At 52.7% G+C, this 22593-nt stretch overlaps 2 protein-coding genes across 2 annotated transcripts; both read right to left on the minus strand.

Annotated features, from left to right (window-relative positions):
* Positions 1-993: 993 nt before the first annotated feature.
* DDOST (dolichyl-diphosphooligosaccharide--protein glycosyltransferase non-catalytic subunit) lies at positions 994-6384 on the minus strand. The gene is made up of 11 exons (XM_082295707.1): positions 6241-6384; positions 4981-5091; positions 4667-4753; positions 4308-4411; positions 3433-3527; positions 3014-3107; positions 2444-2592; positions 2022-2169; positions 1783-1903; positions 1536-1642; positions 994-1445 (listed from the first exon to the last, which is right to left on the minus strand). The coding sequence occupies exons 1-11, from the start codon at positions 6377-6379 to the stop codon at positions 1296-1298; spliced, it is 1305 nt and encodes a 434-aa protein (XP_082151833.1). The 5' UTR covers positions 6380-6384; the 3' UTR covers positions 994-1295.
* A 68-nt stretch (positions 6385-6452) lies between these two features.
* KIF17 (kinesin family member 17) lies at positions 6453-19091 on the minus strand (the record flags this gene model as incomplete). Its single annotated transcript, XM_082295595.1, is given in 15 exon segments — positions 6453-6846; positions 6960-7048; positions 7143-7190; positions 7451-7708; positions 8517-8714; positions 8716-8752; positions 11308-11329; positions 12647-12794; positions 13406-13503; positions 13853-13873; positions 14526-14851; positions 14853-14943; positions 16045-16234; positions 18528-18629; positions 18999-19091. Coding segments are annotated over 15 exon segments (2100 nt in total). The 5' UTR covers positions 19077-19091.
* Positions 19092-22593: the final 3502 nt, after the last annotated feature.

Genomic DNA, 22593 nt, shown 5'->3' on the forward strand with positions numbered 1-22593 from the left:
CGATCCCTGTGGCACCGGTGATCCCTGTGGCACCGGCAGGCCCAGTGTCCCCAGCTGTCCTCCGGCCGTTCCTGTCTCCCCAGGGATCCCTGTGCCCCCTGGCGGTCCCCGATGTCCCCGGGGTCCCTCTGTCCGCAGGGATCCCTGGTGCCAATGTGCTTCCAGGGGGTCTCTGTGCCCCTTGGCACTCCCTGTGTCCCTTTGACCCAAGGGGGGCCCCTGTGTGCCAGGGCCCCTGTGCCTCAGGGATCAGTGTCCTGGACTCTGCTGTGGCCCCGGTGGTCCCTGTTGTCCCAGGTGTCCCCTGGGGGTCCCGTGCCCTGCCCTGGCTGTCCCTGTGCCCCTGCTGGTCCCCATGTCCCAAGTATCCCAGGGATCCCTGTGGGTCCCTGAGTCCCATCTGCTGGCCCTCAAGGCCTCATCATCTTCTTCACCCTTTTACTCACTGCTACCTCTGACCCCGTCACCCCCTGCATCATTTCTCCACCTTCCATCTCAAAACAGCCCTGGTGCACCCCAAAAGCCGCTCACTCCATCTCACACCCCTGCCACCCCTTCAGCTCCTCCACTTCACTCCAGTTTTCTTGGGATCACATCTTCCAGCTGGTATTTTTTCCCCTAGACACCTCAGTGTGCATTTTGGGGTGATCCCCGGCTCTTGCTGAGCCTTTGGAGTATCCCTGAACTCACCTGTTTGCTTTACGGGGCACAGGGTGGGTTTTGAGGTGTCCTGTCCTCTGTGTGCCTTTGGTGACAGCCCAGACCCTTCGTTGTGCTTTTTGGGGTGTCCCAAGTTCCCCAGACTCCGCTTTTTGCCTTTCAGCACTCTCCAGCCCCAGCGCCATCTGACTGTTCTCTCCCAGCTCACCCTGGTGAACGCCCGGAGCGGGCGAGGGTGAGGTGGGGACACAGCCCTCAGGTCCAGGACTGCACTGAATGCCCCACGCCAGGAATTCACTTCACTCCCCTCCAGGGTGAGAGGAACGAGGGACTTTATTTTGAACTGGGAGTTAATCTGCAATCCAAATCATTCCAACAATGAAGTGAAACAAACAGTGATTCATCAGTAAACACCGGAAGTGTTTCAGTCCCCGGGTTTGCAGAGACTTTGGCAATGGATTTCCCCCCCCAAAATTTAATTTTCATTCCCAACAACCCCCCCAGGTGTAAAAATAAAAAAGACCAAACGCAGCCCCACAGTGCATCCGGCACCCACCAGTCCTCACACGGATACACGCGAGGCTCTGAGCACTGCCCGGCCCTCCTGGCACCAGGAAAAGGCTCCCACAGGGAGCTCAGTCGGATTTCTCCTTCTCCTTCATGTGCAGGAAGACAATGCTGAACATGAAGAGGCCGACCATCATGGAGAAGGCGCCGGCGTAGTAGGGATATGCCGAGGGGATGAACCGCTCGTACTGCGTGTGCTGGAGGGGACGCACGGACACCTGGCACGGGACAGAGCAGCCCTTGCAGTCCAGCAGCCTGGGGCAGCCTTTCCTGCCAGGACAGGGTGGGATTCACTCCCCCACGCTTACCTGTGTGGAGGAGTAGAGGTGGGTGTATCCCAGCCGGTTGTAATCCACTTTGAACTGGAACACGCCATAGACATCCGGCAGCTTGAACTGCACGCTGTATTTGCCACCTGAGGGAGAGACAGGGTGACACTGAGGGGACACGAGAAGCTGTGGAAGGTGAAAACACCCCCAGTGTGGGGCCAGAGCAGCGATGGGACCTCCTGCTCCTCTTGAGGAGAACCTCCTGCTCCTCCTGATGGGGACCTACCGTTCCTCTTGAGGAAGGTGCGCACGAAGGGGTCGATGCGCACGAACTCCAGCTGGATGTCATCCCCGTCGAAGGGTACCCACTTGCCATCAGCGAGCTTCTCGATCACAATGCTGTACTCCTGGGACAAACGAACCAGCGATGCCTGAAAACGAGCCTCGGCCGACTCCGAGCTCCAATGTTCCCCAATTCCCAGGCGGCCCCCACGTGCCCCCGCCCCGCCAGGCCGGCAGCCTCACCACGAGGTCAGTGACGGTGTAGGCGTTGGGCGGCGCCAGCTCCCCGACGCGGTGGTGGGACACGGCGCCCACGCGCAGAACGCCCTCCTCCTTGAACACCCAGCGCGACAGGGCCACGGCCAGCTCGTAGTTACCTGTCTGCGAGTACCTGCGGAACACGGGAGGCTGAGACAGCCGAGAAGACCCAGGGGCCAAACCCAAACTAAACCAAACAGATGTGAAAGCAACACAAACTGAGCTGAGGTTAGAGGAAGGAGCTGCTTTCCAAAGCTCTTTGTTCCGCAACACCGAAAGACATGTCACCCCGATTCAATTCAAGCTTTCTGTTCTTTCCCAAAACATAAACATTTGTTGCCTGTTTCCCAGGACTTTTGTCCTCAAACCACTCCCCAAACATTCCTCAGCCAGGGAAGCCAGCGCACCTCTTGGAGCCAGGAGTCGCTTTCTGCACGGCGGAGTTGAAGAAGGCGTCGCTGAAGAAATCCAGGGAGCCGCTGAAGACGACGCGGGCGTTGTTCCGCGCCTGCAGCCCCGCGATCAGCAGCGTGTTCTTCCCCACCGCGTGCGGGTACTGCGGGGCAACGAGGTGGAACAGGGCTTAGCCCATTGGGGAATGCATGAAGAAGAGTTTGCCGTGGAGTGGGACAGTCTGGCTGTCGTAGCACCAGCTGCAGTTAAGTAGCGACCACGAAGCTCAGAAAAAGAAGGAATAGGATTCTGATAGCCACTCCGGGTGGGATGGAATGGGAGAGATGCTTTGATCTAGGCCGGCCTCTCCTCCAGAGCACGTGTACCTCACACTGAACACCTCCCCACGAGCACAAAGCAGAGAGGAAGATTCCCAAGGCAACATGGGGAAGCAGCCAACAGCCCAATCCTTTCAAAACCAATCAGGAAATCAAACACTCCAGGATTTTCCCAAGCAGCTGAATTTAAAGGGACTAAATTGCAGAAGCACAGCTCAAAACAGCAGAGAAAGGAAGGGAGCGTACCTGAGTGATGGGTTTATCTGGGAAGAAGGAGTAGGAGGTGGAGGAGCCAGTCAGGATATCCAGCACCAGCGGGTTGTCGGGATCAGCCACCATCCTTGCAGGGAAAGCCACAGTGAGCAGCACAAAGATCCCCAGGGCCCCCTACACCCAGAGGAGCGTGTGGCCACCTGGTCAACCCCATGGACCTTCTCACCCTTTGAACCTGCTGAGAAACTAAATATTTCCACCACTAATTTGTTAGGAACCATTCCTAAGTCAACAACTAAGCTATTTTGGAGGGTTTCCTTCTATTTTTTGTTTGAAATCAAGAGAGATTTGTTAAGCTCACATTAAGAGCCCCAGTGGCTGACCCCATGCTCACCTCACAGCAACACCACTGGTTCCATTGCTCTACCCCCACCTCAGCCCCTGCTGCTCACCCAACTCCTCGGAACAGGATGGGGTTCAGTGCTGCTTTCCCCACAATGGTGGGGGCCTTCAGCAGGTTCTCAGTGTCGGCGACGATGAGCGTGTGCTGGGGAAACGAGAGAGATCTGTGTGAGGTGAGTCGGGGTTTAATGACAACAACAGCTCTGCAGTTAAAAGTTAACTTCATTTTTACAGACAATTACAACTGTTGGGTGAACGTTGTAGTTCAATTAAAAAGCAAAACAACAGCATTTTTCTGTTTATAATCAAGTTAGGTTAATACTGATCCTCAAGGAAATATAAACTGCCACTTGATAAAGACAGCAACACCTTTAGTGTTTAATTTCCCTGTATTTAGCAACCTTCACTCTCAAACCAGGACAACATGCACATATGTGCTGCTTCAACAGTTTACCTTAAACAAAAAATGATCAGAGTATATTTAGTTCAGACCTTAATATATAATTTAATTTTAAAGTGCTGGATTATACCAGGTAGGAAAAACTGTAGAAATGTTTCTGTGTTTCTATACTGATCTGAAAATCTGGGACTGAAAATCTCCCCTCCCACATCTGAAGCATTGCACTTGGTGTCGGACACACTGCATCCTCATGTGAAATTCCCCCCAAGCTTCAGAGGGATCCAGAACCAGCATTAATCAGTCTCCCTGCCTGCACACGGTGACCATCTGAAACTAGAGCCTGAAGGATGCTGACAGCAGCAGAACTGAATGTTGCAACATGGATTATTTACCACTTTCCTGGGAGAAGGACAGGAGAGAAGGGATAGAGGAAAAATGGGAAGAACAGGGCCAGAGGACTTGTCCCTAAAGCTTTGCACCCACGTGCTCGTTAAAGCAGCCCAAGGGTGCAGGCAAAGCCGCTACCTGGCCGGGGTCGGAGATGTCGTAGTTGTGGTGGTCGATGACCGCTGTCCTCTCCTCATCGAACTCGATCCCGCACTCGCTGCCCAGCTCTCGCAGGGGGTCACCTGCAGGGACACAACAGATTCTCCGTTACAAGACACAAACTCAAAAGAAAAAGTAAATTCAGCTGAGAGTCATGTGTTCAACGCTCTATGAGCCAAACCCCAGGGAGCAACATGACCTCCCCAGCTGCATTCCCACTGAACATGTTACTAAAGGCATTAATCACCCATTTCCTCACAGCACAAAACCCGAGGTGCACAAGGAGCAGCTGTTTTTGCTGCAGTGAGTTAATTCTCTAGGGGAACATCTGCACTCACCGATGTCTGAGCTGGCGGCGACAAGGACGCTGCCGCCGCCGTCGATGAACGCGGTGATGGTCTCCACATTGATGTTCCCACCAAAGTCTGAAAGCAAACAGCAACAATTCATGGCTAGAGCTCAGAAATAACCTCCCATTAGAATTAAACCATGGCAAATCACCAAATCTATGGCAGAACCACCAATACAGGCCACGATGGAGCTGCAGTTTGCTACTGAGTACATCTAAAGTGTAAGATTTAACTAAAATTCACAAAACAGCTGGAAATCCTCTTCCAGAAATGCTACCAGAGCTTTCCCCTTACGGATTTACCTTCTATGGATGGGGAGAAGATGATGAGGTTGTCATACAGGAATTCCCCGTATTTTATCAGGGACAGGCCGGCGTCATCCGCTGTCCGGAAGGTGAGGTCGAAGCCCCTGTCTGCAGCCAGGAGACAAAAGTGACAACTTCTGCATGGCCTGAAACCACCCATGGAGCAGCAAAGCAGCAGCAGGATCCAGAGGTTTATTCCCCCAAAGAAAGAGTGGTTTGGAAAAACTGGCTTAGGGGCTTTTTAGGAGCAGCACATGAGGATTCCCACATAAACCCAAGGGGGTGGATCCCCTGAAGAGCCCAGATGTCAAAGGATGCCCTGCTGTCACCCATCGAACAGGGACTGACGCTGCGCAGGACCCAAACACAGCACAGCTGGGGAAACAGCCCCCATCTCCTGCCTCATTCTGACCAGAAGGTCCCAAACAGCCTCCCCCCACTCTCCAGGGAACCCAAATCTCCTCTCTCAGACTGGCACAGGGTTCCCAGTCTTCTCCCTCTGCTTGGCCAAGGGACCCAAACACCTCCCTGTAAACCAGGGAACCCCAATCTCCTCCTTCTTCACACTCAGCCTGACCGGGGGACACCAACAGCACTCCCCTCTCAATCTCCTCCTTCAGCCTGACATGGGGACCCAAATCTTCTTCATTCTGACCAGGAGAACCCAAACAACCCCCTCTCCCCGGGAACACCAATCTCCTTTTCTGCCTGACCAGGGGACCCCGATCTCCTCCCCCATTCTGACATGGGGAACCCAATCTCCTCCCTCATGCAGGCACAGAGCCCCCATCACCTCCCACAGCCTGACCAGGAGACCTCAAACACTCCATTCTCCTTCAGGGGACCTCGATCTGCTCCCTCAGCCTGGCAGTGACCCCAGTCTCCTCCTCCACTCTGACATGGGAACCCCAAACACCCCTCTTTTCCGCCTGGAAACTCCAATTTCCTCCCTCTGCCCGGTGCAGGATCCCAAATCTCCTCCCTCATCCCGACCCGGAAACCCCGATCACCCCCCTCTGCCCTAGGGGACCCCTATCTTGACCACAGGAATCTAAACACCCCCCCTTCCAGCAAGGGACCCCTGGCTCCGCCCTCAGCCCCGCCAGGGGACCTCATCTCCTCCCTCGGCCTAACCCGAAGACCCCAAATATCCCCTTTTCCCTCAGGTAACTCCAACCTTCTCCCCCATCCTGACTCTGGGTCCCCAAGCCCACTCCTCCCGCTCCATCCAACCCCTCCCGGAATCCCGCTCCGTACCCGCGAGGCTGCGGAAGAACATCGAGTGCGTGTCGCGCAAATTCCCGTTCTCCAGCAGCACCAGCGTGCGGGGCCCCCCCTCAGCGCCCGCCGCCAGCGCCGCCAGCAGCCCCCACACAGCCACAGCGGCCGCCGCCATCTTGCTCGCCGAACCACCTCAGAAGCGGGCAGCCTCCAGCCAATCAGCGCAGCGCCGCGCAGCCTCCAGCCAATCAGAGCCAGCGCCCCGCAGCCCCAAGCCAATCAGCGACAGACAGCTCCGCGGCGCCGGCACGCAGCGCAAACGCCGCCGCCCGAGGGAGGAGTGAGGGAGGAGTGAGGGAGGAGTGAGGGAGGGCCCCGCCGCCCTCTGCTCTCGGACACCGCGGTGGGCCAAAAGCGGCTTTGCCGCCGGAGCTGCCTTTGCCAGAGCCGCCTTTGCCGGAGCCGCCTTTGCCCCTCCTGCGCTTGGCGTCGGCGGTGGCAGCCAAGGCGAGGGACTGCAGGCGGAAGGGTCGGGGCTGGGGGATGGTGCAGGCGCTGCTCGGAGCCCCCTCGGAGCCTGCGGGAGCTGGAAGGGGAGAGGAAGGGGTTGCGGTGGGTGGCTGCAGGACCTGCGAGAAACCCCTGAGAGGTCAAAGGGTTGAGGCAGAATTGGTCCTGGGTGGGTCGCCATTTGATTCCTCAAGGAAAAGGAGGGAAATGAAGAGTGCCGGCGGTATCTGGGAAAAGGGGGTTACCTTGGTCTGGGTGCAGGATCTGGCCGGCTCGCCGGGATCGGAAGTAGTTGCTGGCGGTGGTCTCGCTGTCGCTCCTGTCCAGCACCAGCCTGCAGTGGTCCAGGTGGGAAACGCTGTCAGCAGCCCCAGCGATAAGGCGAAATTGGTAAAATGGGATAGAAATGGAGGAGGAATGGGCCATACCGCTGGCTCCCCGCTCTCATTCGAGGGGCTTGTCCGGGCAGGTTTGGGCTGTGGGAAGAGGTGGCGTTAAGAGTCGTTGTGTGTAGAACAATCACTGCTGCCCTGACTGCGCTCCCTGATCCCGGCACTGCTCAGAGATTCCCGAGGGAGCCGCACCTCGTGCCACCTTAGATCGTGTTATTCAAACTTTCCAGACGAACTTTATGTAGAAGATGTTATAACTGCACACAGCCTGTCACAGCTGCGTGCCTGCATCACCCTCCGGACATCTACAGCACCTTCCTCTCACCTGGGCCCTGTCCCCTTACCTGCGGCAGGTGCGTTTTTTGAATGTCAGGCTCTGGAATTTTCCAGCAGCCGCTCTCCTCATCCCAGACGGATTCACGCCTGATCTTCTCCAGGTTGCTGCAGTTGCAGTCGCGGTGGACAAGGGACTGCACCTGATCCAGCAGCTGCTGGCAGAGCATCAGGTCCCGCTCCTGGTGCTGGATGGTGCTCAGATAATCCATCTTTTCCAGCCCAAACTCCAGCTGCAGGTCTTTGATCTCGGTCTGGCCAGCCCGGAGCTGGCCACAAAACGAATGGTCAGGATTATAAGGCGGAGAGACCGATGGTTACTATGAGTACAGGAATTTGCGAGCTAGAGAAAGACAGTCAGGAAAGCTTCAATATTTGGAAAGATTTCTAATTTAGGTACAAATTAGCATGAAATTTGTGTGCAGATATTATTCCATGTCTGTTTTAAAGAAAGATTTCTCCTGTTTCTCCACAGGGATGATTTTTGAATGAACCTGAAGCTAATCTTACTGTTGCAGTGTTGGAACTCTTGGAAGTTCCTAACTTCGTTTAAAAAGGTGCAATAGTTATTTGATAACCTAAATACCCAAATAAAGCAAGTCCTTCATGTGCAGGTCTAGGACTGTACACACAAATGTAATTTTTTTTGCAGCCCCTCTGATTCTGCCACTAAATATCAGAGCAAAACTGATTTTCAAGTGTTTTGAAAATGAAGATTTTAAATGTAAAATTTAAGAGCGTTACTTTTATGCTTTATTTCTTCCCCCAGAAAGTGTGCTTAGAACTGATGGGAGCTGCAGCAGATCCATAGGTCAGCAGAGGGAGTCGCATCCCCTCCCATCCCAACACATCCTCCTCCAGCCAAGTATCACCGAGCCTTTAAAACTGGTGGGGTTTGGGCTTCAAAAGCTTAATTCCCCACCTGAGGGCTGTTGCATCTGGGATTTCGCAAAAACCCACACAAACCACGTGGTGTATGAAATATTGATACAGCCAGAGTCATTCTCTAAACCTACAGCCCTAAACCCTGTAACGTAAAAAACGGGGATGTAGAGGAGGAAGGAGCTGCTCCCTCACCTTTCCCTGCACCTTCTCCAGCATCTTGCTCTTGGCTCGAACCTTCTCCTGGATGGAGTCGTAGACGTTGAGGAGAGCCCGCTCACTGCTGTCCTGGTTGGATTCCTGCAGTGCAGCCACCAGCTGCAGCCTCCGCTCGTCCGCGTATTTCTTCCGGCGTTTGTGCTTTTCCTTCAGGTCCTTGTTTTGAGCTTGTTCTCTCTCCCCCGACCGCCTGCTGCTCCAGCATCTGCAGCCTGGAGAAGGGAAACACTTCTCTGAGCTTAGTGGTACTAAGAACCGGCTGCACAAGCACGGAGGATGCACGTCCTTCCATGGGTGACATTTAGGGAAACACAGAAACTTGGGAATTGTGATAAGATTTTTTGCCCTGAGTTATCATGGCAAATTCTACTTATTATTAACAGTTTCTGTCAGAAGTAGAATCCCAGAATGGTTTGGGTTGGGAGGACCTTAAAGACCATCTTGTCCCACCCCCTGCCATGGGCAGGGACACCTTCCAGTACCTGGCCTTGGACACTTCCAGGGATGGGGCAGCCACAGCTGCTCTGGGCAAAATACTCCACAAAGGCAAAGCATGTGTTACTCCAAACACCTCAGTCAACAAGGATGTCCAGAAATCCATATCTACGCTCACAAAATTCTCTTTAAATCCCTTGTTTTGTGTAATGTATATTTAAATTCTTATTTAAATAAACATTGAATATATTACTACATTTAGGGTTTTTTTAAGATGCACAAAAGGTGCCAAAATTACACAGAGTGTTATTTTAAATGGTGGATGTGGGAGTGGTAGAGCTGAAACCCACAGTGTCGTTTCCATTTTGGGGTAGTATCAGCCACAGTTGATGATTGTGTGACCTCAGTGTTGTTAATGGAGCACTGGCACAGGCCTGTATTTGAAATCATGCTCTGACATGGAAATAAAGCCATGCTCCAGAGCCATTCCTTTGTCTGCACAGGATCTGGAGCAGAGCAGATAGCTCAGGTAGGCCAGCACTGGCTCAAATTGGCTGATAAGCCCTTTACTGATAACAGCCTCTTAATTATCTCCAAACCCTCTGAAATGGCTCATTCTCCCCCAGAACTGACCTGCTATTCTGCTGCACTGCTCCCGCCAGGCGACCTTCCCCTTCCTTTGCTTAATACACGATTGAATCCAAGGATTCAATCCTTGCTCTGCTGAGCTGCCCCGATGTGTAAAGCTTGAACAGGCAGCTTTGAAATCCCCATGCCTGTGGAACCAAACCCTCCTGCCCAATCTGCACAGAACCTGGATTTAACAATGTGATTAGAAGGGCATTTTCCCTTGTTTGACACAAAAGGAATAGGATTAATTCTTGCAATAGGACCAGTCCTGCAATAGGACCACTAACATTTGATATCCAAATGAAGGGTCTCTTTGAAGATCTCTCCATTAACAGACAGAACTGCCCACAAATTACAGACACTGCTGTTCTGCAATTCATAGCAGCTCCTTTTTGAACCAGGAGAGACCCAACAGAGCAAGCACATGCCACAGGAAAGCTGAAAGACTGGTTAAAACCCACAAAAGGGCTGGTTAAAACCCACAGAACTGTTCAGAATCAAACTCTGTCATCCACAGCATATCTCAGGTTGAGCTTTTCTAATTGTGATATCGTTCTGCACAATGGAGTAAGCAAGAAACCAGCAGAATTTGCTTCAGTCGTGTATTTCTGGAGCAGCCCAAGCCCCCATGCTGCTTCAGTACATGGTGGTGTACTCTGGCTGAGGGAATTCTCTCAGGATAGCTCTCACATGGAGAAAACCTTGAAAGGGGTTGCCTTTGAGATGGGCTGAGCACAAGTCTTGAGCCTGCATCCTTCATATCCCAGCCCTGTCCTCCAGGAGACAGTGCCCCTAAAATAGGATTATTGGGAAATTTTGCTGTCAGTTCTGGCTGATGTGCTGCAAACACTGTGAGATGCATGAGCTGGAGGCAAAAGTGGCCTCAGTGATGGGAAGAGTCCACCCATGAGCCACAGGACAGCTGCTGCCTTACCTGTAGGTACATGAGAGGGCTCCAAGTACCCTTCAAGGACCTCTTTCAAGAGGAAAAGGAGGCATCTCCATAACTTGTGTGGGCACTTAAGACTCCCCTGCCTGCAGCTCCAGGCAGGATTTGTTACCAGGAACACACACTTTTTGGCATCCACGTCTGCTGACTTGAACATCCCCATTTTTCTCTCACAATTCTGGCGCTTGGCCTCACCGAGCACCACGAGGAACAGCTCTTCATCCACCCAAATAGGGCAAAGTTACTTTTGGGGTAAAAACAGCCTGGAGAAGAGAAGGCTCCAGGGACACCTTAGAGCCCCTCTTGCTGCCCTAAAGGCGCTCCAAGAAAGCTGGAGAGGGACTTTGGACATGGGCCTGGAGTGCCAGGACAAGGGGGAATGGCTCCCACTGCCAGAGGGCAGGGTTAGATGGGATATTGGGAAGGAATTGTTCCCTGGGAGGGTGGGCAGGCCCTGGCACAGGGTGCCCAGAGCAGCCGGGGCTGCCCCTGGATCCCTGGCAGTGCCCAAGGCCAGGCTGGAAGGGGCTTGGAGCAGCCTGGGACAGTGGAAGGTGTCCCTGCCCATGGCAGGGGGTGGGATGGGATGAGCTTCCCACCCAAACCAGTTCATCATTTTAACTCACATGTGCCTGATTTGGGGCTGCACTGACAGCTGGAGCTCAGCAGCTGTGGTGTCATGGCAGAAGGCACCTGCTGCTGCCTGTGGGTGCTGCCCAGGGGACAGTTGGCATGAGCAGGGATATCACTGACCTGGCAAGCACCAGCTGCTGGTCTGCAGGCAGGGAAATCCCCGGGGCAGTGACAGCTCCCACTGCTCCAGCACTGCCCCTGCTCACCCCACCAGTGTCTGTGACAGTCCCAGGTGCTGCTGAGTGCTGGAGACAAAAGGAAAACAAAGGCTGTAGCTCTGGAAAGACGCAATGAGAGTCCTGGGGGAGATAAAGCACAACATTACCCACTCAGGTTTATTCATCCCGAGGGGAGAAGGAGCCTCAAGGGTACCTGGGCTGACATTGGCTCTTCCTGCGCTGAAGCAACACCAGCTTCATGTGAAGGTGTCTGGCCAGAGGTCGTTCTAGTCCATGTGTCAGCTGAAAAGTGGAAATCCCCACAATGTTGGTAATGAGCTGTGAAAAACTAGACATATATCTGTGAAACCATCCCCCAAAGCCTTCACCCAAAGCTAGGAATGACGTGTTTGAAAGGAAAAGGACTGTCATTCACCTACTGCTCGTCAGTAAAAACCATGAAAGACCAAGAGGGTGTATCGGGTAAGGAATGCAGATTGTACAGGGCTGGGAGAGCCTGGCTCCAAAAATAATCCATTTCAGAGGCTCTGATTTGTAATCAGAGGGGAAAAAATAAAGAACCTCTCAAGCCTTCACCTTAGAAACTGATAGCACCAAAAGTGAAGAATATAGGTTCCACGATTGCTAGTGGGTGATAAGTGCTGTATAAACACATTGCAAACCATGCCCTGAGGCACTGCGGGTGTCAATGAAAAGTAGTAATGGAGAGGAGAGCTGGCAACAATTTACAGGATGTGAGAGGAATGTCTGCCTTGCAGTGAGCGATGGTGTGGATAATCCACCGGGAGAGCAAGTGCCGCAGCACATTTGCATATGGAGGGAGAGACTGCGGCAGCCACCCCGCCCTCGGGAATGAGAGTCCAGTGGGATTGGGACAGAGCAGTGACCTCTGCTCCATAGACACGCTGCCCTCAGCCAGGGGGAACTCTGCTACGTGGGCAAAAAGCAGGTGTTTCATTCAAAAATGAGGCTTTTCATTGCCTCAAGGCTTACAGGGTTGGGTCAGGCTGGTCCCGACACGGAAAGAAATCAGGGAAATAGGGGAGAGGACAAAGCTGGGACAGTCTTAAATCTGGCCCAGGAGAGGCAGAGTTCCTGCTCCTGCTGTGGATAAGGGCGGGTTGGGAGCAGGGACTGCTCCTGCCAGGCAGCATTGCTGCAGTAGCAGCCGCTGCCTTTTAAAGGCTGCAGTGGCTGCCACAGATCTGACTGCAGAAACAGCCCCTGCTCCTGAGGGCACCTGGGCTTGGCTGCGCAGCCTCCACCCGCCTCCTCCACACCTGCTTCCTTCCTGAGGAGATCCTTGAGAACAGACACCTTGAGATCAAAGTCATCCCTCAGGCTGCTGATGTCCTTCTCCAGGTGGGTGCGGGGCACCTGCTCCGCTTGGTAGCTGGCCTGGAGCCGGGCCAGCCTCTCCTTGTACTCCTGTAAGGCACAGCAACAGCGCTGTGACTGTTCCCGAGGTCACATCCAGCTCCATTCCAGGTCACACCTTACACCCATCCCAATACAACTCCACCACCCCGTATTCACTGACATTTTCTGTGACTTGACACAGTAGTGATGGAAAGTGACTCTTCAGCCCTAGAAACGGCTGCCTTGGGTGGTTGTGGTGCCCTGGAATGAACTTTCTAAAGAGCAAGGAGAGAGTTTTGTTTCCCTCTGGCTCCTCATTGTTCCTCCTGGCTCTGTATTCCTCATTTTCTTCATCTCTGTTCCTAACATCTTTGACTACTGCTTTCCTCAACTCTGTTCCTCCCTTCTCTGACAATTTCACATGTAGTTACTCCAAAAATTCTTCCTGGGAATACATTCTAATCCATCTCCAGAGAGGTGGGAACAAGAGGTGGGCTGTAATAAGGCACATGGCCTCCATAACACATGGTCTGTTCATAGGAGAAGTCCAAGGATTAGAAAATAGAGAAAGAAATAGAAAAAGAGAAGTGTTCTGGAAAGGCTGAACCATATTTGTAATGATTACTATGACAAAGTTTTAGTCAAAGCCACTCAAAGTTGGATATCCCTTCCCAACTTACTTCTCCGATCAGCTGCTTCTCTGCTTCCAGATCCACCTGGGGTTTGAGGCAGGGAGCTGGATTTGCTCCCAGGTGAGCAGCCTCAGCAGGTAGAAGCCCTACAAAGCAAAGTAGAAATAAAAATCACTCACAGTCACTGGGTGGGACTGTCTGCAGAATTCCTGGCAAGAGAACAAAGAAGGTGGGTGCCAAGAAAGAACATGGCAACCCCTGTGCTCCTTCAAACCACGCTCGCTGCCAGAACACCCACAGGCCTGGGGCTCCATAGGTGTGGGGAGAGAGGCAGAGGTTCCAGCTTCAGGGGAAACATGAAAGTGAATTTAATTATATGGTATTTATAGATACAAATATCTCTTTCAAAGAATAACAGGAGGCTTTTTTCCAGGGCTATGCTACAGACTTGGGAGATAAAAGACACTGGGAAAATGAAAAGTGCAAGGAAATTACCTTCTTTGTTCACAGCTATTTCTGAAAGGTGGCAGAAAGGGGGAAAAAGTCATCCTACAGCCTTATTCCCCTGCTGAAAGTTGCCCTTTTTTAATTCTTCCCAGGTGATCAGCTCCCTAAAGACTGTTTTTCCCCATTTGTTCCTACACTTGCTGTTCCTCCTCCAGAGGAAAGAGCAAGTGTGCTGAGGCTGGGCTGAGTCCTCAAGCACTGCCCTAAGGAGGGCAAAACTTCTCTTGTAGTGCCAAACATTCACATGGTAGGAGAACAAGAGCTGAATGCTCACTTTGAAAATATATATATATACATATATATATATTCAATAAAGAATTTTACAGTATTATTTCTTTTGCAGCTCATTTTTGTTCTTCTGGCCGAAACCTCTCTTCTGCAACTGACCAAATTCTAGCCACAATCACCAAAAATAACGAAGGATTTGAATCATGTCAGCATTTTCTAACAGAATTTGTCACTATTGAAAACACTGGATTATTGAGATGGTCTTTGCCAGTGGAATAAGGTCAATTTGGCAGCAGTGAAGGAAAAGTCTGTAACCAGAATGGAGAACTCTTCCTCCAATAGGTAAGGGAAAGGTTGAGGTGAAATTTAGCTAGCATTTTATGTGTAAAACCCCCTTTTTTGACATCTCTGCAGCCAATAAGGACTCTCCTACCCGACAAGTCACTTGTGTCCATGTGTTCAGCCAGAATGGCCTTCAGCTTCTTAACCTCCTCCTGATATTCCCTCAGCAGCACATCCTTGGGGTCCTCGTTGATGCAGGGCTTGTTCCTGATGTTCTTGGCTGGATTTGCATAGCGCAGGGTGCTGAGGCTTTCCTCACAGCTGTCATCAGCCAGAGACACGCATGCCACCATCAGGGTCCTGGTGTTCCCTCCCAGGGAGTCCTGGAGCAGCCTGGTCAGCCTGGAGTCTCGGGAGGGAATGTGTCTGCACCTGCCATCGACCAGGGCGGACAGGGAGAGGTTGATTTTGGTGGCCCCGTTGAGCAGCAGTTCTTGACTGTCTCTCACTTCCTGCCAGATCCACTAAGTTGAGTTTGGCAGCCCTAAGGTGGTCCTGCCCTCGCTCATCTGCATGGAAACAATTCCCACATAGCTCTTAGAAGGAAGCATCTCAACAGTCAAGAGCCAGGACTCTCTCAGCACCACATCCTGCTCCAGCCCTGTTCTCTGTCTGCATTGGGGCCTGACTCCCTGAAGCAAATAAAGATCTGTTTAAATCTTAACACTGCACATTTTAGTGCTTTCTTCAGCAGGATCCACAATAAAAATTCATGCCTGTTCTTACTCTCCCAGTGAGCTCTGAACACACACACACACTGCCCCCTCCATATATTTCCACAGTATTTACAATTTCAGCCAGAGAAATCAGAGAAATTCAGCCTAGACTGAGGGCCCTGCACCAATATGGAGCACAGAAGAGGAGTGCAAACACTTCTTCTTCCCTGTTGGGATTAAAATTGGGATTTGATAGACCCACACAATGCATCCACTGTCTGTACTAATTCAGGAACTCCCTAAATCCCTCACTTACTGAGTGGAAAATGAGGTACTGTCATCAACATCTGGAACCACAATTTTGGAAGATGTTGTGTGACTGAAACAGCTGAAGAAAACGAAGCCAAGCTGTTTGCAGCCAGGGTCAAAGACAAGGCAGAGATTAATTTTCTGGTCCCAGAAAAGCCCTCTCCAGCGCCCTGTTCGGACCCAGCGAGGCAGCTCTTCCAACTAAAGAAATACCAATAAGATACTCATGAAACGAAAATTAGTCGCTAAAACTTTATTAAAGGATTCTTCCATCTTTTAAAAATATGCCCTATGATTAAGCTCAGTGAAGGAATTGTCGGGTGATATGACCTGCATTGTTTTGGTTGGGAGGGACCCTAAGACTCATCTCATTCCACCCCTGCCATGGGCAGGGACACCTTCCACCATCCCAGGTTGCTCCAAGCCCCGTCCAGCCCTGGCCTTGGGCATTTCCAGGGATCCAGGGGCAGCCACAGCCGCTCTGAGCACCCTGTGCCAGGGCCTCCCCACCCTCACAGAGAAGAGGATTTTTCTCCTGGACCTACAATCATTTGGGATCTAAGGGTAGCTGTGGGATGATGAGTGACCACACAGATCCTGCACCCTGCTAGGCCCAGGCCTAAGGCAGGACATCCAGGTAGCCACCTACAGTGCAGATTTCCATCCTGACAGTGAAGGCAGAGTGGGGCTGGGAGGAGTCCTTGTTCATGAGGGTGAAGAGCACTGCTCTGTTCCTGCAGCCCGTGTCCACCAGCTGCTCACACTGTGCCATGCTGGGCACGGCGTGCAGGGACAGCCCCTTCACAAACACCCCCTGCTCTGGGTGCTCCTTCAGCTGCCAACAGGACAACGCAAACCAGGTCAGACCAGAGGCACTGAAACCATGGAAAATTACACTGGGAATGGCCTGGAAGCTTGCGTGCTACATGAAATTAAACTGCAGTATGAGAAAAACACATCTGACTGCCACCAAAAAGCCTTATTTCTGAAGGAGGAATAAAACCACAGAAAAAGAGGGAACCACCTTCATGGCTAAAAGAATTTAAGTTAAAAAAGTTGCTGATTGATTCAGACATCCCCCAGGCCATGAGGAACCCAGCTCCTATCCACCCTCCATCTTCTCTATTATTAAGCTGCATATTTTAAACAAGAATCAAAATACATCTCACCTATTATGGCAAAGGCTCTAAGATCTCCTCAATCATAGGAAGCTTTTTTTAATATCAAAGCACAGATACAATATTCCCAGATATTGTTCCCAGTGCTTTGCTGAACTCTCTGCTCTGAGTGGGTGGCTTGAGCTCACTGACAGCATTCCCAGAGTCACACCCGTCACACACAGGTGAACTGTCATCATTTTTCTCCAGATTAATAAATTTTTAAATGAGCAAAAATCCTATTTGGGCCCCTTGGTTGGGGCAGAGAATTAAATACCCAACAGCACCTTCTCAGTAATTATCAACCACACAGATGAAAAGTTTCATACAGAATGCTAATAAGCAATGGAAATATCCAAAGTTTTGAGTTACCCATCAAACCTACATAAAAAATACAAATAATCCAGAGATCCCTGCACTCCTACACCAGCCCCCTCCACACTGGGAATTTTAAATGAGCTGAATTAATTTTCCACAGCTCTGTTACACCCCACATCTGCTAAGTTCATCACTAAAACTATCTTTATCATGTCAGCTGGGATATCGAGATACAGTTGTCACGACAGAGCAACACAGACCACGTTTGGCACTGTGACTTCCAAAGAGGAGGCTCAGATACTTCAGTGATGTTCACAAGAAATGATGTAAAATAGTGTTTGCTGTTAAAAAATCCCACAGAACATAGCAAAAGTGGCTGAAAACTTAACTGGGTGGGATTTATCCTTGTTCCAAAGCCACGATGCCCGGGATGAATCCAGGTACAGTCACAGCCAAAGTGTTCATACACTGTGACTTGCCTGTGCTACTGAGAACCTCAGGACTGGCCTGGCTCTGTCTGGGGGCGTTGCAGAGTCCCCAAGGAACACCTGACCAAGGACATGGCTGTAGTCACTGAGGTGAAAGGCAAAGGAATGAACAAAAATGGGATTCAGGGGGGAACTGGGGGACACAGAGGAATGCAGTGGGTCAGCCTGGGATTTGTTTCCGCAGGACACGACTCCCTCAAGTACTCAGTGGAGGCAGCAACAGGCAGAGTGACAGAGTTACCCTGGAAACTGCTCTGCCCAGCTCCTGCCCTCCCAGTGCCAACTGCGTCACCATGGAAACCCGTGTCACCGCGGATGTGGAACAAAGGATGGGAAACTGCAGCAAGAAGTCCCCTTCTCCCACTCTCCCTCAGCACCAGACAGGTGAAGCACACTTGGAACATGGAGCAGAGAGGGGTTTGCCTGCCTTAAAGCCAGAAAGCTGTTAGAAATATCTACCCTGTAAGGCAGTTTGCGTCTGTTGCCATCCCAGAGTGTCTCAAGGTGCTACTGCCTTGGTTTGATTTACCAGTGCAGTCCTGCAAGGAAGCAAATTGGGACAGGAGATTTCAGGCTCCCTCCAGGAACACATACAAAAAGATCTGCAAAGCCACCAAGAGGTAAATGTTATAAAGATCAGCCCCCTGATTAGGATTTCAGGAGAGTTTACCCTCCTGCGGTCCTGTAAACTTCACATGTGTTCCCATGGGGAGTAATACCTGCTGTGGCCCCTCAAAATGGATCAGCCTTTTTGGTTTAGGCAGCTAAAGAGATCATCCATGGCTCCACTGGATCAGATTTAACATTTATAAAGCCCAGAATTCTCCTGCTTTAGAGACAAGCATGAGATGAAGAGGATGAGGAAGAAACTGCCCCATGGGCACTTTATTCCATCCTTGTCCAGTGAAGGACTTTCACAGAGCTGCTGCTGAGCTACCAGCCACTATCATGTGGGATACACCACACATGTCTCCAACTGCATCCTGTTCCTAAACTTTCACTGAAGTCCCTCAAAAGCCCCTCTTAGCTTCCATATTCCTCACATAACTTCATATTCTAGCACTCAAGCTTCTGACAGAGACCATTGCTGCACTTCTGTAAGTCATGGTAACACCTATCTGAGCTAATTAAAGCACTTAATTAAGACACCATGAGTCCGCCTCACCTCCAGCTTCTGCTTGGTGTCAGCTCCTAGAAGGTCTCGTATGTCCTCACTGTAGATCTCCAGGTAGGAGGCTCTCAGCCAGAGCTTGGCATGTTCAGCACACTGCACAACACAGGGAGGATTTGGGGAGAGGCTGCACAGCACGGGCAGCCCACAGAGCCCCTCCCACAGCTGGGTGCCCACCACCCATCAGCACCCCATCCAATCTCCCCTGGCAATTCAAACCAGCTGGAGCCACTCAACACTGCAAGGGACTTTTGGTCCTTCCACACCTCAGGTCCATAATGTCGTGTGGGATAAGGGTGCAGTTCATCGGACTGTGGACAGGCCTCAGCTTAAGGATGAGAAGCAGTGCACCCCAAACCTGTCCCTATTCACACTTCATGTGCCATCACCACTCACTTCTTGAGATAGGACACCAAAAAAGTCTTTCTAGTAAAAACTTACCGACAGGATTTCTTTCACATCCACCTGTGTGCTCTCAAAGATGTGTTCAAATGCCCTGGGAAAGATCCCTTTCTGTGAGGAAGGATCCACAACTCCCTGCATGGTGAGTGACTTCCCACTGCCACTCTGGCCACAGGCAAAGATGGTGCCATTGTAGCCTTCCGTGACACCCTGGAAATGGGGAAAAAACCAAAGAAAACTACCATCATCTTTGCCTAACTGGAAATACATTGTCCAGAGTCATCCCCGCCCCCTAAAAGGTATTTAAAAGAAAGAGCTGGAAGTAAACATCAAACAGCTGCTTAATCTCCACACACCATCAGAGTATAGTAATTACAAAATTAGCATATAAATCAATGTTTTTCTCTTAAAACTGGGAATCTTGAAGCAATGCAGGTGTTGAAAAGCAGTTGACAACACCAACACTTAGAAAACCAGAATATTTTTGCCATAGGGCACAAAATCTTATGAGATTGAAAGAGACAACTACAACAATAGTTGTTTGTCGGGTGGCCAAAGGGATGGTCTCTAGTGTTGAATAAGTTTTGATTGGCAAGCTGCTCACTGTCACTTGTCCCTATTTCAGAGAAGTGTGGTAGGAACAGAAAATAATTGGATTTCTTAAGGTTTAAATAAGAAAAAAAGAACGTATTAATCTAGTATCTTCTGTTTCTAGCCCTGCTTGTTCTCATGATCAGGAACTTCCATCTTAAAACCATCATGAGCCATTTAATCCATGTTACTTCTTCTAAAAAAACTTTTTTTGGGGGAGGGAGGTTGGTCTTTTTTTACTTAACAGGTTCATTTCTCACCACAGCTGTTTTCTGTGCTCATCTGTTAACAAGGAAACAAATGGATCCCCTCTCATTTTGCCAGTCTAAGCGAGGCTGAGGTTTGGGTTGGGAGGAACCTTAAAGTTCATCTCATTCCACCATCCTGCCATGGGCAGGGACACCTTCCAGTGTGGGGAAGATCAAGTGGATCCTGCTCCATTTAGGGATCACCTGTAAAACTCCTCAGCCCATGTCTCAGGCTATGTGTTCACAGAATATCCTCAGCTGGAAGGGACCCACAAGGATCAGAGTCCAACTCCTGGCCCTGCATGGACACCCCAACAATCCCACCCTGTGCCTGAGAGCATTGAACACATGCTCCTGGAGCTCTTTCTCTCATTGTGGTGCCCAAAACTACCCCCATCCCTGGCTGTGTGGGGCTGCCCTGGGTCCCCACTGACCTCCACGAGCGGGTAGGCGATCTCGTTGTAACGTGCTTGGTGCTGTGCTCCTCACTGAACGCCCCACTGAAGGAGAACTGCCCGGGGGGCTCCACAGGAGGCACCGGCCCCACCGCTGTCCACACCGGCGATCGCCCAGCACCCCAGGGCATGGCCACCTTCACTGCCTCCATGGCCATCGCCCCAGTCACACACCGGGGTCAGCCCCACACACACGGGGTCAGCCCCACACACACACACGGGGTCAGTCACACACACACACACGGGGTCAGCCCCACACACGGGGTCAGCCCCACACACACACACCGGGGTCAGTCCCACACACACACCGGGGTCAGCCCCACACACACACACGGGGTCAGTCACACACACACCGGGGTCAGCCCCACACACGCACCGGGGTCAGCCCCACACACACACCGGGGTCAGCCCCACACACACACACCGGGGTCAGCCCCACACACGCACACCGGGGTCAGCCACACACACACCGGGGTCAGTCACACACACACACACCGGGGTCAGCCCCACACACACACCGGGGTCAGCCCCACACACACACACCGGGGTCAGTCCCACACACACACCGGGGCCAGTCCCACACACACACCGGGGTCAGCCCCACACACACACACCGGGGTCAGCCCCACACACACCGGGGTCAGTCACACACACACACACCGGGGTCAGTCACACACACACACCGGGGTCAGCCCCACACACACACCGGGGTCAGTCCCACACACACCAGGGTCAGTCACACACACACTGGGGTCAGCCCCACACACACACCAGGGTCAGTCCCACACACACACACCAGGGTCAGCCCCACACACACACACCGGGGTCAGCCCCACACACACACCGGGGTCAGTCACACACACACCGGGGTCAGTCACACACACACACCGGGGTCAGTCACACACACACACACCGGGGTCAGTCCCACACACGCACACCGGGGTCAGTCCCACACACACACCGGGGTCAGTCCCACACACACACACCGGGGTCAGTCACACACACACCGGGGTCAGCCCCACACACGCACACCGGGGTCAGTCCCACACACACACCGGGGTCAGTCACACACACACCGGGGTCAGCCCCACACACACACACCGGGGTCAGCCCCACACACACACACGGGGTCAGTCACACACACACCGGGGTCAGCCCCACACACGCACCGGGGTCAGCCCCACACACACACCGGGGTCAGCCCCACACACACACACCGGGGTCAGCCCCACACACGCACACCGGGGTCAGCCACACACACACCGGGGTCAGTCACACACACACACACCGGGGTCAGCCCCACACACACACCGGGGTCAGCCCCACACACACACACCGGGGTCAGTCCCACACACACACCGGGGCCAGTCCCACACACACACCGGGGTCAGCCCCACACACACACACCGGGGTCAGTCACACACACACACCGGGGTCAGCCCCACACACACACCGGGGTCAGTCCCACACACACCAGGGTCAGTCACACACACACCGGGGTCAGCCCCACACACACACCGGGGTCAGTCACACACACACACACCGGGGTCAGTCCCACACACGCACACCGGGGTCAGTCCCACACACACACCGGGGTCAGTCCCACACACACACACCGGGGTCAGTCACACACACACCGGGGTCAGCCCCACACACGCACACCGGGGTCAGCCCCACACACACACACGGGGTCAGTCACACACACACACACCGGGGTCAGTCCCACACACACACCGGGGTCAGTCCCACACACACACCGGGGTCAGTCCCACACACACACACCGGGGTCAGTCCCACACACACACACCGGGGTCAGCCCCACACACACACCGGGGTCAGTCACACACACACCGGGGTCAGCCCCACACACACACACCGGGGTCAGTCCCACACACACACCGGGGTCAGCCCCACACACACACACCGGGGTCAGTCCCACACACACACCGGGGTCAGTCACACACACACACACCGGGGTCAGTCACACACACACACACCGGGGTCAGCCCCACACACACACACCGGGGTCAGCCCCACACACACACACGGGGTCAGTCACACACACACACACCGGGGTCAGCCCCACACACGCACACCGGGGTCAGACCACACACACCGGGGTCAGCCCCACACACACACCGGGGTCAGTCCCACACACGCACACCGGGGTCAGCCCCACACACACCGGGGTCAGTCACACACACACACACCGGGGTCAGTCCCACACACGCACACCGGGGTCAGCCCCACACACGCACACCGGGGTCAGTCACACACACACACACCGGGGTCAGTCCCACACACACACACACCGGGGTCAGCCCCACACACACACCGGGGTCAGCCCCACACACACACCGGGGT

The sequence above is a fragment of the Coloeus monedula genome (assembly GCF_965178545.1).
Source record: "Coloeus monedula genome assembly, chromosome: 22".
In the NCBI taxonomy this organism is placed as follows: domain Eukaryota; kingdom Metazoa; phylum Chordata; class Aves; order Passeriformes; family Corvidae; genus Coloeus; species Coloeus monedula.